This window comes from Macaca nemestrina, chromosome 8, assembly GCF_043159975.1.
Source record: "Macaca nemestrina isolate mMacNem1 chromosome 8, mMacNem.hap1, whole genome shotgun sequence".
In the NCBI taxonomy this organism is placed as follows: Eukaryota; Metazoa; Chordata; class Mammalia; order Primates; family Cercopithecidae; genus Macaca; species Macaca nemestrina.
The window spans coordinates 114,220,432-114,236,716 of record NC_092132.1 but is presented as its reverse complement, the minus strand read 5'-3'; the positions used below and the strand labels follow the sequence as shown (position 1 = coordinate 114,236,716).

The following is a 16,285-nucleotide window of genomic DNA, read 5'->3' as shown; positions in this document are numbered from 1 at the left end:
GGGAAGGAGCTCCTGGAGAGCAGCAGGGTCCATGCACATGTAACCAACTGCTTTATCTGCCTGTAGCAAAGTTCACATTTTGATTGCTTTTCCAGATCATGTAGATCCAGACATATTTTATTCAGTCATCCGGATCTTTCTCTCTGGGTAAGTATAGTTCACTTGTTTTCCTGTGTGACGTCTCTGTAGCATTGACTGAATGTGTAAGGGGAGAAAGAGACAGAAGCTTCCTAGCATAAGAAACATACCAAGTGACCCTTGCTAGGGATCCACTCTCAGGTAAAAGAAGTGGGATACTATCTGCACGACAAATAACACTGAGGGCTAAATAGTTCCGTTCAAACTTTTTGCTCCTAGGCAATCTAGATCCATTTATATTCACTTTTCTTAGAATTATAGCTCAATGACAGAAGGAGAAGAAAAACACAGTATGTCACTCACACAGTTCTATCACTTACATCTACTTTTTCCTCTTGTTATTAAGGCAGGTAGAGGGGTGGGGAGTGTAGTATAGGGTTGGATAGCATTGAAGCTTTCTTCTAAAGTTCCTGGAAGAGCTACGCTATGGTTTGAATGAATGTGTCCCTCCAAAATTAATATGTTAAAAACTAATTATGATGATGAGGTATTCGAAGGTGCGGCCTCTGGGAGGTGATTATGTCTCCTCTGAGAGGAGAAAACAATCCCCATGCGTGGAACTAACGCCCTTATAAAGGGGCTGGATGGAGCTCATTTGGCCCTTTTTGCTCCTTTTTTTTTCAATTCCCTGTCCCTTCCACTATGTGAGGACACAGGACTTGAGGCATTACCTTGGAAGTGGAGACCAGGCCCTCACCAGACACTGAACTTGCCGGCACCTTGGTCTTGGACTTCCCAGCCTCCAGAACTGTGAGAAATACATTTCTGTTATGGGTAGTCTCCAGCTCAATATAGTTTGACTTACCATTTTTTGACTTTATGTTGGTGCAAAAGCATACATATTCCGTAGAAACTACTTTGAGTACCCATATGACCATTCTGTTTTTCACATTCGGTACAGTATTTAATAAATTCCATAACATATTCAACATGTTGACATACATAAGCTTTGTGTTAGGTGACTTTGCCCAACTGTGGGCTAATGTAAGTGTTCTGAGTGCATTTAAAGGCAGCTAAGGTGTTTGGTTGGTCAGATGTATTAAACGCATTTTTGCCTTATGATATTTTCAACTTACAATGGGTTTATCAGGATGTAACCTACTGTGAGTTAAGGAACATCTATATTTACAAATTACCCAGTCTAATGTATTTTGTTGTAGCAACAGGAACAGACTAAGACACTACCCCAAACCATTTGTTTCATATTTTCTGAGTACTCTTCTTTTGTCACATGGCTTAAGATTTCTCCACAGAGAGAACTCTACTATTATTTTATTTTATTTTATTTTATTTTTGAGACAGAGTCTTGCTCTTTTCACCCAGGCTGGAGTGCAGTGGCACCATCTTGGCTCATGGCAACCTCTGCCTCCTGGGTTCAAACAACTCTCCTGCCTCAGCCTCCCAAGTAGCTGGGATTACAGGTGGCTGTCACCAAGCCTGGCTAATTTTTGTATTTTTAGTAGAGATGGGGTTTTGTCATGTTAGTCAGGCTGGTCTCGAACTCCTGACCTCAGGTGATCTGCCTGCCTTGGCCTCCCAAAGTGTTGGGATTACAGGCGTAAGCCACCACGCCTGGTTGATAACTCTACTTTTAGATACTTGCTTTGCTTAAACAAATTAGCCATTCCTTCCTTGACATGTTTTAATCAGATTGCCTTCCTATTAACTTTGGAAATTAAGAGTTTTTGGTTTGTTTTTGTTTAATTTTTAAACAGTGAAAAATGAAAGGTGGAGGCAATCGCTGGATGAGGTGAATATGTCGAATAGATATCATCTAGTGGGCCATCTTATTAACTGGGAGATACCTGAAATGCTATCAATGGAAATAATCTGAAGCTGTGTCTGGATATAGCAAGAGACATGCAAATGCTAAAAATCTACTGTATTACATTGGTGAAAGGACAGAGTAGCAACACATACTAAGTATTTTCTCCAGATTGGATGGGTTTGACGTGTGAAGCACTTCAAACAGAGTCCAGCCTGAGAGAGAGTGGGGGTGGAATCCTCCTTGTAGAGGGTACAGAGTGGAAGCAAAAAGATTTCCAAGATTGAGAGTAATGGGTGCATGGTTTATGGGGAAAAGGGAAAACAAAAAGAAGGGTGCAGAAATGGAGCTGAGAGTGTACTTAGTATTTGGACTTTCTCTGTATACCTTTGAAGGATTAGAAAAAGAAAAATGGACCATTTTTAAAAATTTCCTGCTACCACATAGTGGCCTTATACTATAGATGCAGAAACAGACTGGCACTTAGGAAGCACCTAATTCTGGAAAATCCCTTTGTGCTTCACATTGCTCTCTAAATCTATATGTTTTTCCTTGTTACACGACAATTTACCACAAAGTTAGTAGCTTAAAACAATACGCCTTCATCGTTCCACAATTCTGTAAGTCAGAATCACAGGCAAGCTCAACTGACTTTTCCATTTAGGGTCTCAAAAGGCCAAAGTCAATTTATCTGTTGGGCTGGGCTCTTAACTGAAGATCAGGGGAAGAATTCCCTTCAAAACTCATTTAGGTTGTTTTCAGAATTCAGTGTTTTGTGGTTCCAGAACTGAGATCTGTTTCTTTGCTGGCTGTCAGACAGGAGCTGCTCTCAGCTTCTTGAGGCATCCAGTATTCCTTGTCATGTGGTTTCTTCCATCTCTGTATTGGCACTTTTTTTTTTGAAGACAGAGTCGTGCAGTGGCATGATCTCGGCTCACCACAACTCCGCCTCCCGGGTTCAAGTGATTCTCCTGCCTCAGCCTCCCGAGTAGCTGGGATTACAGACACCCACCACCAGCCCGGCTGTATTTTTTGTAGAGACGGGGTCTCACCATGTGGGCTAGGCTAGTCTCAAACTCCTGACCTCAGGTGATCTGCCCACCTTGGGCTCCCAAAGTGCTGGGATTACAGGCATGAGCCACCAGACCCGGCCTTTTTGCTTGCTTTTTAAAAAACATTTTTATTTAGGAGAATGGAGATATTTCATGTGTAGATGACACATATTCATTCCTTTTAGTTTTAGTTTCCACTCACATTAAATTTCTTGAGGAAGTTATTAGCCCTTGCAAAAAAACCATCTCATTTTTTTCCTACCAAAACTTCCCGTTTTCTTGGGGTTGCTACAAGAAAGGTTAAAAATAATCATGCCTACAGATATTTGAAAGGAAAATAGTTCCTCTTTTTTCACAGTAGCAGCTTGTACCTGAGAATGTATGGGAGCAATATTTGGATTGCTCAAAGAAACACCCTTTCCCTTCCTCAGACTAGAATTGCAAGCTAGAGAACATGAGTTTTGAAAGTAGATGTGCTTCTTTTATCTTTTTGGACTTTCATGCTGATATTTGCTCTGTCACCTTCAATGTGACATCTCTTCAGGGCAAGGCACTGAAAACAGATTGATTAATGTCCCTTGACCATTTGAGACACTGGATGGCTCTTTTAAGCTGGCCACGTTCTTTCAAGAACTATGCTTGGGTCTACATATTCTGGCTATATAATACATACTTATAGGATGCTATTTTTAAATCATTCATTTATCACATATTTAGTGAGTGCCTACCCCATGTCAGTTCTAGGTGCTGGGAATAAAGCAGTAAAACCAACCCTCAACTTGGCCCCTCTGGAGCTTACATTTCCATGGTGAGGGATGGACAATTAATACACAAGTAAATCTAATAGAAGCATCATACAATATACATTACAACGATAAGCACAATGAAGAAATGGAAAGCAGGATAGAGTGTATTAGGGACTGTTGAATACAGTGGCCAAATTTTCTTGTTTATTGTGGTCCAAGAGTGCCACAACCCTCTATGACATTTGAGCAGATACCTGGAGGAAGTGAGGGAGTGAGTCGCAAGAAGGAATGGCAAGTGCAATGTCCCTGAGGTGGGAGCGTGTTGGTCATGGTGGAAGAGCTGCAGGAAGCCAGCAGGACTGCAAAACTCAGGGGAGAATGAGAAAGAGTGAGGTGACAGTAGAGACCGGATCGTGTAGAGCTTTGTCAGCTTCTCTTCTGAGTAAGATGGACAACATTGACACGTTTTGAAAAGAATAACAACGTGATCTGCCTTCAGTTGCAAATCATCTCTGTATTGACTGAGTAGGAAACAGACTCCAAGAATTAAGATGGAAACAGGGAAAATATTTAAGAAGCTATCACTACAATCCAGGGTGGTGGCTTGTACTAGGGTACAAGGGCTAAAAGTGTTGAGAAATGATCAGATTGTGGATATGTACTGAAATCAAAGTTAATGGAAAGATGTGAGTCAAAGATAATTTGCAGGTTTTGGGGGCCTGGTTCACTGAAAGAACAGAGACATCATTTACTCCAATGAGGAAGACTATAGGAGAAGCAGGTTTAGCAAAGAAGAAAGGAAATCAGGAGATCAGTTTAGGGACACATTCATATAAAGTAGGTAATTGGATATATGGGTCCGGAATATAGGGGAGAGGTCCAGCTATAGGTGTAAATAGCTTTTTACATTTCTAAATAGTCAGGATATAGGCTTTGTTTTTTCTTATTTTAAGACAGAGTCTCGCTCTGTCACCCAGGCTGGAGTGCAGTGGCACAATCTTGGCTCACTGCAACCTCTGCCTCTGGGTTCGAGCGATTCTCCTGCTTCAGCCTCCCAAGTAGCTGGGACTACAGGTGTGCACCACCATGCCAGGCTAATTTTTATATTTTTAATGGAAATGCGGTTTCACCATGTTGACCAGTCTGGTGTCAAACTCCTGACCTCGAGTGATCTCCCCACCTGGGTCTCCCAAAGTGCTGGGATTACAGGCGTGAGCCACCCCATCCAGCTGGGATATAGTTGTTTTCTAAATCTATGAGGCTAGATAAAACCATTTGGAAATTGAGAGTAGTGAGCAGTCCATGGACTGACCCTTTGAGAGTGCAACATTTAGCAGTACTCAAGATGGGAAGGAGCTAGTGAAAGAGCCCCGAATAACTACATAAGACCATCAACTGGATTACAAAGAAAAACCCGAACAAGTGTGCCCATATATCACCCAATAGCAGTTATGTCTTTCATATTTCTTCCCCATAAAATGTTCATCAACTTTATTGGACCAGGGTCTTAACGGACAAGTCACAAAACCTCTCTGGAGCCTATTTTGTTTTTCAACAGCTGTAGGAAGCAAATATAAATTGGGAAAACAAAGGCTCAGAAAGATTTGTACAAAGTTAAACAGTAATGAAAAGGGAGCCGGGATTCCCATTCACTCTAAAAATTATGATAAAATAGCTAGTATTCATTGAATGCTTAACATGTTCCAGGCCCTGGGCAGGTATTATTTTAATTAGTTCTCACAATAATCCAATAAAGTAGATACTAATTTTCTCAGATGAGAAAGCTGAGGCTCAGAGAGGTTAATTAACTAAGCCAAGGCTCACTATTAATAAATAGCAAAGCTAAAATTAAATTCCATATCTGATAGAGGTAGAGGCCTTACTCCTAATAGCTGCAGCCTGTCAGGACCTGGCAGTAGTAACCTCTCCTTTCCTCTTCCCGCCATTCCCCTGCACTCTTTCTGTACCACATCTCTTTTCAGACTGATGGTGCCCGAGTTACGAAGGCCACTGTGCTATTTACCCAGTGAAAGCCGTAGCACAGCCAACCCAAGGAGCCCCCAGTGACAACAACCTGGCTCCCTACAGCACTTCCAGCCTCAGAGCAGTATTTGGAAAATATCACGAACAGCAAACATGGCAGTCTGTCTGTGGCTTTTGTATGTGTATATGGTGTGTGTGTGTGTCCCTTCTCTTGAGCAAAATGACGTTCAGAATTACAGAAAAATGGTGCCACATCAATGTAAATCTGTTATTTAAACTCATAACAAAGAAAGTAACTTGTTTCTGGCTATAGGAGGAAAAGACGATATTCCTTAGTAAAAATGGAAATCCACATACGAGGTTCTTGTAGAAATGAAGATGGAAAATTGCAAGTTTGGGGATCAAGTTCTGTTTCTATCATCCTTTAACAGTGTGATCCTGGAACCTTAATTGCTTTAAGTCTTTGTTAGTTATCTATGAAATGAAGTATTAAAAAAAAAAACCCAAAAACCTGTCCTGATCTACACACAAGAAGTCAAATGAGAAAATGAATGCGAAGATGCTTTATAAACTATACAGCATGGTAGGTGCAAATGTGACATGAGCTTGTTCTTGTTTTGGACTCATTATAAAGTCTTGCCCACACACTCTGTGATTGTTCAAGACTATGCAAAGTCAGACACAGGAAAATGAGTAAAACAGATGGAGGCATAAAGAGGGGGAACTCAGAGAAAACAGTGAAGAACAGGAATCAGAGAGACAAAGAAGGAGAGGAAAGGTGGGGAGGAGAAGAGAGGGAAGGGAAGGAAGGAGAGAACAGCTGCTTCGTGGAGCATGGCCGGCAGCCCAGTCCCAGCCTTTCTGCGTGTCCCTGACTTCAGCCTCTGGTAAGGCACAGGCTTGCTCTGTGCTTCCTGCTGTTACTCTTCTCATCCATCCTTATTATCAATACCTGTGGTCAACAAAGTATTTGATAAAGGCATCCTCAAAGTCAGGTAACATCTGTACATTACAGATTACAAAGTTAGGTAATATCCAGCATTGATAGTTTATTGTGATGACTTGTTAACAATTATCACTGTTTCAGGGAAGGGCAAAGGGGTGTGTGTGTGTGTGTGTGTGTGTGTGTGTGTGTGTTTTCATTTGTGTGTATCCGTGTATGCAATTGTGGGTTTTTGTGTATATTTGTGAGGCTCTTTACTTGGCAGAGTTATAAGTATCTGGTCATCAAGGTTGAGATTAGCGAAGGAAGTGAAGAAGATTTTTCCAGAGCCCCTGAAATGTTCCTGTTGAGCAGCACTGAGGACATCTTTATAACCGAGTATTTGCAATAAATATGTCATGGGACCAGTGCTACAAACTCCTCTCTAAATAGCCTTTACTTCTCTGGAATAACCCTTTAGATGAGGAAGAACAGGGCTATGAATTTATAGCTTGTTATGAAGCTGGAGTGAAGATGATGCTTTAGTACTTATCCTACAAAGATACCCCCAATCCCTCACCCTAAAATTACCGTTGAAATCATTTTCCCTTTCTCCTTCACTCTCAGTTTCCATGTCAGAAAATGTACCATTACCTCCCTGCACCCTTTTCTTCTCTCTCACTTTTACTCTTGCTTAGATGGAAAGATAACCCAGCAATGCCTGCAGGACTGATGTATGAAGGAGTTTCCAAAGAGCCCCTGAAATACTCGGGCGGGAGTGCAGCTCAGAGCACAGTGCTTCATGCCTTTGATGAGTTCTTAGGCATTTGTCATAGCAAGGAAAGTGGTAAGTCAGACATTTTGTTTTCCCTTAAGAGGAGAGGGGGGAAGAGAAGAGGGATTTTTGTTTTTTTTTAACCAACTGATAAAACCAAATATAAATTAAAATGTCATGAAGTTTATACTTCTCTAAGTCAGCCAAGAAACCACATGACTGCCAATGTTTTTGTGTCAAGTCAATTAATATTGGAATATCAGATCTCAGCTTGATCTTGGGTTTTACTTCCAAATCTTAAAATGTTGCTCTGTTTCCAACTGTTCACTATCACTTTGGTTTGGATCTTTAGAAACTAGCTTCCTTTTTCTGAAATGGGGGAGAGATGTAGAGTTTGAAGGCTATGAGCCTGGGCCAGCTGGAAACAGGTCTGGGCTCTTCCGAGAAAGTCCTTCCCCACAAAATGGTGCAACCTCTAGCCAAATCTACTTATACTAGCAGAGGGATCTATCACCCTGGAAGCTTGAAATTGCTCATTTTCTTACCTGCCAGGATCAAGTTAAGTTTTTAACAGTTGCAAACAAGACACTTCATACTATGGAGTTTTCAAGTTGGATTAGAAGAAAAAGAATCACCAGAACTTAGTGTCATAGATTCAAGTTGGTTCTTTAGAACTGTGATAATTTTTCATGGATTTTGGCATTTGGTGATGTCAGTGGTTGATTTACTTACCATGCATACTATTAAACCCATAATGAATTTCCTATAAATATCTATTGATTTGATTTTTAAACCATTTGGCGTCAAGAGGCTGTTACTAAAACAGTGACTCATTCTTTATCTTTTTTGCCTTCACAGGTCTGTATAACTTTCTCCTTTTCTTTTTCTTTTTTTTTTTTTTTTTTTTTTTGAGACAGAGTCTCACTCTGTCACCCAGGCTGGAGTGAGTGACGTGATCTTGGCTCACTGCAAGCTCCGCCTCCCGGGTTCCTCCTGCCTCAGCCTCCCGAGTAGCTGGGACTACAGGCGCCCGGCTAGTTTTTTGTATTTTTAATAGAGACAGGGTTTCACTGTGTTAGCCAGGATGGTCTCGATCTCCTGACCTCGTGATCCACCCGCCTCGGCCTCCCAAAGTGCTGGGATTACAGGCGTGAGCCACCGCGCCCGGCCAACTTTCTCCTTTTCTTATGCTCCCTCCAAAACAAAGCACTGAGGAAAACAAAATTCACCAGAGTATTCAGCTAGTCAGTTCAAGGGTTTGTGTCCTACATTTGAAGATACTCCTCATAGCAGCTACCAACTGGATACTTCATTTACATTTGTTATGTAGTAAATATTTATACATTGGCAAATAAATCTAGTGCCAACTCTGTCATCTGAGATGTGCTTACTTTGTTTCCTCTTCTCCATCTCCTGTCAACAGTTAGAAATATGCATTTGAGTATGTGAAGTCTGCAAACGAAAGGGCCAAGGTAGATTTGAATTAGAACACCAGCAACAGTTTCTGGTGCATTCCTGTCTGAAAAAGCAGACAAGATTGGGTACCATCGTGGCTCACACCTGTAATCCCAACACTTTGGAAGCCTGAGGTGGGGGGATCGCTTGCACCCAGGAATTCAAGACAAGCCTGGGCAACATAGCAAGGGCCCATCTTTACTAAAACAAATACAAAAAATATTAACTGGGTGTGGTGGCGCACACCTGTAGTTTCAGCTACTCAGAAGACTGAGGTGGGAGGATCACTTGAATTCAGGGGCAGAGGTGGCAGTAAGCTGAGATCACACCACTGCACTCCAGTCTGGGTGACAGAGCAAGACCCTATCTTGAGAAAAAAAAAAAAAAGAAGCAGCAGCAGATGAGCTCTGCTATATTTCCATGTGGAGCTATGACATTTTGTTGTATTGTTTCTTTCAGCTGACTTTCTGTACCGAATGAGGGATTACATGCCTCCTTCCCATAAGGCCTTCATAGAAGACATCCACTCGGCACCTTCCCTGAGGGACTACGTCCTGTCCTCTGGACAGGACCACTTGCTGACAGCCTATAACCAGTGTGTGCAGGCCCTGGTAGACCTGCGGAGCTATCACATCACCATGGTCACCAGATACCTCATCACAGCTGCGGCCAAGGCAAAGCGTAGGAAGCCAAACCATCTCCCAGGGCCTCCTCAGGCTTTAGAAGACAGGGGCACAGGTGGAACTGCAGTTATGAGCTTCCTTAAGAGTGTCAGGGATAAGACCTTGGAGTCAATCCTTCACCCACATGGTTAGGAGAATGCGCTCTCCCCAGCAATGCAGAGCCCCCATGGAGGGCAGGTGGGCCTGGAGAATGAGGGTCAGGGTTCTGCCTGGGATCATCCAGGAAGGATCTCAGCCCTATTCATGTTCCTGCTCTACAGAGCACCATAATCTCCTTGTCGAGAACTGTTGACTTCACAAAGGAGAGTTGATGTGGCCAAGACTTTCCTTCTCTACCTGATCACTGCTTAACAGCAAGTATCATGGATACTTCCTCATGCAGAACCCCCCAAGAGGAGTGACTGTACCCCATTCTCTTCGCCAAGTAATAGAAAACCAATCTGAATTTCAAAAATCAGATAAAATTGCCCGGGGATACATTACCTGCTGATTTTCTTAAAAAACAAATTCACAAGCCTGTAATCCCAGCACTTTGGGAGGCCGAGACGGGCGGATCACGAGGTCAGGAAATCGAGACCATCCTGGCTAACATGGTGAAACCCCGTCTCTACTAAAAAATACAAAAAACTAGCCGGGCGAGGTGGCGGGCGCCTGTAGTCCCAGCTACTCGGGAGGCTGAGGCAGGAGAATGGCATAAACCCGGGAGGCGGAGCTTGCAGTGAGCTGAGATCCGGCCACTGCACTCCAGCCTGGGCGACAGAGCGAGACCCCGTCTCAAAAAACAAACAAACAAACAAAAAAACCAAATTCACTTAACAATTCATTAAGTTCCTACTGAGCACTGCCTCCAAGATTAGAACAAGGATTTCTGTGGTCCCAGACCAGCCCTCTTCTCCCTGAATGTGTTGAGTTTGGTGGCAGGAGGTTGGAAATGCTCCAGTGGAGATGTGGAAGAAAGAGGATGCTGACAATAAGGACTTGGATGTCACCAGTGTGAAAATGAGCAGTTAATGATACAGGAACGTTGAGAACGGATGAGACTTTCCACGTGGTACCTAGATTTGCAAATTGTATTGTAATGCCTTTCTTTATTTTTAGAAGAATTATTCTCTCTTCTTACTCTGAAAATCTGTATTTGTAAAATGAAAGAATGGATCTTATATAAGTAAATAAGAAAACTGGGAATAAGTAGTAAATCGATGTGGTTAGTGTGCAAATAAATGTAAATGCTTTTATTGACTTGGTTTCTATCTCAAGAGCTCATTCCACCTGGCAGTAGAAAATGAGAAAATTTTAATCAGGCCAATTTATTTATTTATTTATTTTTGAGACGGAGTCTCACTCTATCATCCAGGCTGAAGTGCAGTGGCGTGACCTCTGTTCACTGCAACCTCTACCTCCTGGGTTCAAGTGATTCTCCAGCCTCAGTCTCCTGAGTAGCTGGGATTACAGGTGCCCACCACCGCGCCTAAGTAATGTTTTTGGGTTTTTTTTTGTCTTTTTAGTAGAGACGGGTTTCACTATGTTGGCCAGGCTGATCTTGAACTCCCAACCTCAAGTGATCCACCTACCATGGTCTCCCAAAGTGCTGGGATTACAGGCCTGAGCCATTACACCCAGTCAATCAGACCAATTTAGAATAAAATAAATTCTGTTAATTGAAGGTTGCCCCTCACCCTCCATGCTGTGCACACACATATACCTGGAATAGCTTCTGAATTCCAGGGAGCCTATCTAGTATCTTGATCACTGAGCAGCCTCTGCCAAGTTCATATATGCTAAGAAGTCCCTCTCCTCACGTGGACACTGGTCAAGTGCAACCTGTGGCCTGTGTCATCATGTCTCAAAGCCCTTCACATTCTCCAGCCCTCAAGGTCCTATCACAATACCTGGAAAAATATCTGACTACTTCCCACCTGCCCTAGGAATATTTGGAGACTGTTTTAACCACAGCAACCATCTCCTCTTTCCAGTGTCATGAGGGAAAGAGAATTTTGCAGGCTTGTGAACTCTCGGGGCCCTTGGTAGGACGCCATGAACCAGTGTCTTCCACCTGGGGCACGGGGAGGGCCCTTCCTGTCCTATCTCCACAGGGCTTGGTCTGGCAAAGATGAGGTGGACAGGAAAGACCAAGAGCTTCTTCTCAGAGACACTTTCAGATGCTCTTCCCTGCTGCTGACATTGCCCTCTCTTCTCTAACCCATAAGGAATAATCCTTTTCTAGTCTGGATGGGCCAAGGAAAATGCCTGGCTCTGACGGTATTCTCTCTGCCTGTTGTTCAGGTCAGTCTCAGCTCAAAGACTTAGGCTACCATGACTCAGAACGCCTTTTCTCTATGCATGCTGTTCTTGTGTTTGAAAAGTCTATTTTGAACCTCAAAAAGTGAGCATGAATATATTTGTTGTTCTTTGATTTGCTCTGGGATCAGTAAACTCAGCCAGTCTTAACTACCTGGGCTGAGCGTGTGCCATGGTCCAAGGATGTGGACAGGTGGCAGAAGAGGACAGAAGCACATTGGTGAATAATCCAAACCATTATTCCTCCCCACTGTCACTCTCAGGTATAAAGCTCATGACCTTTAGAATAAGATTTGTTTGATTTCTGACTTTCCTGTTTTTAAAACAATGTTTTTTGACCAATTTCAGAAAGTCACTAATTCTCAGATTCCTATTTCTTATAAAATCGAGATGATCAGATGGGTCTCAAGGTAGATACAAATAACAGAAGTGATAGTGCCTGGCACAAAGGGAAAATGTCAACAAAAGTTTATTTGGTTATGAGGTGGGGCTCAGAGCATAGATTGCATATATATAGTCAAAAGAGAACATTATATTCCTCCAGCTTCTTGAATCCAAAGCAATAAAATGATCGTTTCTTATTTGGATATGCGGGGAGGTAGAAACTGACAAAACTATGGGCTTCAAGAGCTGAAAAACCAGGCCAGGAGTGGTGGCTCACACCTGTTATTCCAGCATTTTGGGAGGCCGAAGTGGGTGGATCATCTAAGGTTGGGAGTTCGAGACCAGCCTGACCGACATGGAGAAACCCCATGTCTACTAAAAATACAAAATTAGGCAGGCACACCTCTAATCCCAGCCACCTAGGAGGCTGAGGCAGGAGAATCGCTTGAACCTGGGAGGTGGAGGTGGAGGTGAGCCAAGATCGCGCCATTACACTCCAGCCTGGGCAACAAGAGTGAAACTCGTCTCAAGAAAAAAAAAAAAAAAAAAAGCTGAAAAATCTGGGTTTGTATTCCAGCTTTGTCACTGACAGACATGTTGTCTAAACTTTCATAGCCACAGTTTGCTTATTTATAAAAGAGGTGATTTCATAATTACTGTATGGAGCTAAATGGTGGTTATCACATTACCATTCTCCCTGTTTGGCCCTTGAACTGGAGAGAATCATGTCTAGGGGTTCCTAAGAACCAGAACACAGCTTGGAACTGCTGTCTACCTCCTTGTAATTGGTGAATAAAAGGGATATGACACCCAATCAAGCAAGAAAAGTGAGATAGAATCTGGATTTGTCTTGAAATCATGTAGACATGTAGTGAGTGATGCAAGGACCTTTGAGTATTGAAGAAAGGATGCCACAGTCGCTTCAGCTTTTAAACCTAGACCTGTACTAAATGGGGACCTATTTTGTGACTTAGTGTTACAGGCTTAACAAGTAATCATCTTAATTGGTTTACTTTTAAAGGATTCAAGTGCACTCAAAAAGGCCACAAAACTTGACACAGAATTTTCAATAAATATTGAATAAATGGAAAACTGGATAAATTAAATGAGGTAGGAAGAGAAGTGTACAAAATTTTATCTTTCAAAGCCTTCAGAATATGTTGTGTTCGCTTGTTGTCATTAAGCCTTATACACGAGGATGAAATAAAAGCAAATGTTTTTATTTTGTTTGCTAATGAGCAACAATGAACCAATTAACCTAGTTCATCTGTCGGGTATGATTTTCTGGAGCAAGGAACTCCATTTTCAGGTTGATGTATAATGGTCAAGGTAAAGCTTCCACTACAGAACAGAACAAGGTTTTCTCAAGTTTCCTAGGGATGAAGGGTATGCACGCCAGTGAAAAAATGGCTATCTAATGTAGAAATATTATTAGGACAGTGTAGGGGTGTGACTGTTGAGCTTGAAGAAATGGCAGAGCTGGTGTTCAAACCTGAGTGTCTAATGTAGACATTTACTTATAACACAAGATGTACAAGCGGTTTACCTTGCTTAACTTTTTCTTTTCTTTTTCTTTTTCTTTTCTTTTTTTTTTTTTTTGAGACAGAGTTGCTCTTGTTGCCCAGGCTGGAGTACAATGGCGCAGTCTCAGTTCACCGGAACCTCCACCTCCCGGGTTCAAGCGATTCTCCTGCCTCAGCCTCCACAGTAGCTGGGACTACAGGCATGAGCCACCGTGCCTGGCTAATTTTGTATTTTTAGTAAAGATGGGGTTTCTCCATGTTGGTCAGGCTGGTCTGGGACCCCCAATCTCAGGTGATCCACCTGCCTCAGTCTCCCAAAGTGCTGGGATTACCGTGAGCCAATGTGCCTGGCCTGCTTAACATTTTTGAGTCATAATAGTCACATTTTACATGAAGATAATAGCTACTTTGCAGTGTTTTTGCGAAAAGTCAAGCTCATATATATTGTTAGATAATTGGCACTGAGTGAATGGTTGTACTGTGATGATGCTGCTTATTCCCTGAAGATCCTCATGGTCTGGATAAGAAGAAATGTCTAGGGAAGAAAAAGCAGTAGGAGTAGGAAGTGTGTGCTCTCTCACGCTGTGAGTTCTGAGGCAAGTGGAGAAGAGGGAGGAAGACATACAGTCGAGAAATGCTGCAGAGGCTGAGCACGGTGGCTCACACCTGTAAACCCAGCTGCTTGGGAGGCTGAGGAATGAGAATCACTTGAACCGGTGAGGTGGAGGTTTGCAATGAGTCGAGATCGTGGCACTACACTCCAGCCTGGGTGACAGAGTGAGACTCTGTCTCAAAAAACCAAAACAAAACAAAAAAAAAAGAAAAAGAAAAGAAGAAGAATAAGTGTTGCAGAAACCCTCGGAGCATGTGTGGAGTCATGTGTGTATGTGCATGGAGGTAAGAGCAGAATTATGGCTGAGGATAAAGAGACTGAAAAACTGGCCCAGATTCAGATCCCAGGATAGACACACTCTGGTCTGGGACTTATGTTTTTTGGTTTTTTGTTTATGTTGTGTTTTGTTTGAGATGGAGTTTCACTCTTGTTGCCCGGGCTGGAGTGCAGTGGTGCATTTTTGGCTCATTGCAACCTCCGCCCCTCAGGTTCAAGTGATTCTTCTGCCTCAGCCTCCGGAGTAGCTGGAATTACAGGCATGCACCACTACACCTGGCACCCAGCTAATGTTTTTGTGTCTTTAGTAGAGATGGAGTTTCAGCATGTTGGCCAGGCTGGTCTCGAACTCCTGACCTCAAGTAATCTGCCCGCCTCGACCATCCAAAGTGCTGGAATTACAGGCGTAAGCCATCATGCCCGGCCTGTAAGTTTTGTTTCACAATAAGAACAAGAAGGTGCCATGGGATTATACTTTAGGTTCACCCAGATAAAATCAAAATGAATGGTGGTGTCTAACACACCATGGTTTCTCAACAATTGCAGAATAAATCCATACCCAGATTGAATGGAATAGAGGGGAGGTCTACAAGCTCTTGCCCTCAAAGATGGTTTTCTTCAGGATACTCACCCTTATTGCCAGGGGCCCAGTGGAGGTCAGGAAAATGCTTGTTTTCTTTCTATCTTAAGGAGGCTGCATCTTCAATTATTGTAAGTCAGTCCTGCAAATGGATGGAGTAGGTACCATTCATGTGTTCAGTGGGAAGCTTCACCAAATTTATGCTGACATATAGATCTCTCCTTTCAGTAACTTGATAAATATTTGAGATTCCTTAATTAAAACCTTACATCAGGCTTCTCCAGAGAAACAGAACACTATTTTTTATATATGTATATATATGTGTGTGTTTGTGTGTGTGTGTGTGTGTGTGTGTGTAGTCCTTTGGTATCAGTAGAAGATTGGTTCCAGGACCCCTGCAGATACCAAAATCAGGGGATGATCAAGTCCTTTATATATAAAATTGTAATATTTGCATGTAACCTATACACATCCTTCTGCATACTTTAAATCACCTCCAGATTCCTAATAATACCTATGTAAGTAGTTACTAATAATCCCATGTAAATAGTTAAGGTGTGTTTTTCAATTTGTATCATTTCTATTGTCATATTATTATTTCTTATTGTTTCATTTTTCTGAAAAGTGTTCATCTGTGGTTGGTTAAATCTACAGATGTCAGACATGAAACCTACAGATATTTGGGGGTCCAACTCTGTGTGTGTGTGTGTGTGTGTGTGTGTGCGTGTGTGTATGTAGATAGAGAGAGAGAGTGAGAGAGATAATGGAGGCTAGAAATTCCAAAAGCTACAGGATTGGCTAACAAGCTGGAGACCCAGGGAATAGCTTTGTTGCCGGTTATGTCTGAAGACCATCTGTAAGCACAATTCATAATTCTTTGTCTTAATTTTTTATTTTTAATTTTTGTGGGCACATAGTAGGTATATATATTTAGGAGGTACATGAAATGTTTTGATACAGGCATGAGATGTGAAAATAGCACATAATGGAGAATAGGGTAGCCATCTCCTCAAGCATTGATCCTTTGAGTTACGAACAATCCAATTACACTCTTTATTTTAAAATTTAAAATTTACAGGCCAAGCGCGGTGG

The 16,285-nt window shown here is 42.3% G+C and overlaps 1 protein-coding gene and 2 long non-coding RNA genes across 4 annotated transcripts in view; 1 reads left to right on the top strand and 2 right to left on the bottom strand.

Annotated features, from left to right (window-relative positions):
• Positions 1-10,758, top strand: part of LOC105476549 (indoleamine 2,3-dioxygenase 2) — a 69,775-nt gene extending 59,017 nt beyond the window's left edge. For both annotated transcript variants that reach the window (XM_011732565.2, XM_011732564.2), the window contains 3 exons: positions 96-147; positions 7,305-7,453; positions 9,296-10,758. In XM_011732565.2, the coding sequence (XP_011730867.2) occupies positions 96-147; positions 7,305-7,453; positions 9,296-9,651 (557 nt within the window). In that variant the 3' untranslated portion in view covers positions 9,652-10,758. The remainder of the gene's footprint in view (positions 1-95; positions 148-7,304; positions 7,454-9,295) is intronic.
• Positions 1-16,285, bottom strand: part of LOC139355861 (uncharacterized) — a 169,333-nt gene that overhangs the window by 126,686 nt on the left and 26,362 nt on the right. The gene's annotated exons all lie outside the window — the stretch shown is intronic.
• Positions 1-16,285, bottom strand: part of LOC105476550 (uncharacterized) — a 61,843-nt gene that overhangs the window by 19,507 nt on the left and 26,051 nt on the right. Inside the window, exon 2 of the long non-coding RNA XR_984125.2 lies at positions 15,245-15,335. This is a non-coding gene — a long non-coding RNA (uncharacterized lncRNA). The remainder of the gene's footprint in view (positions 1-15,244; positions 15,336-16,285) is intronic.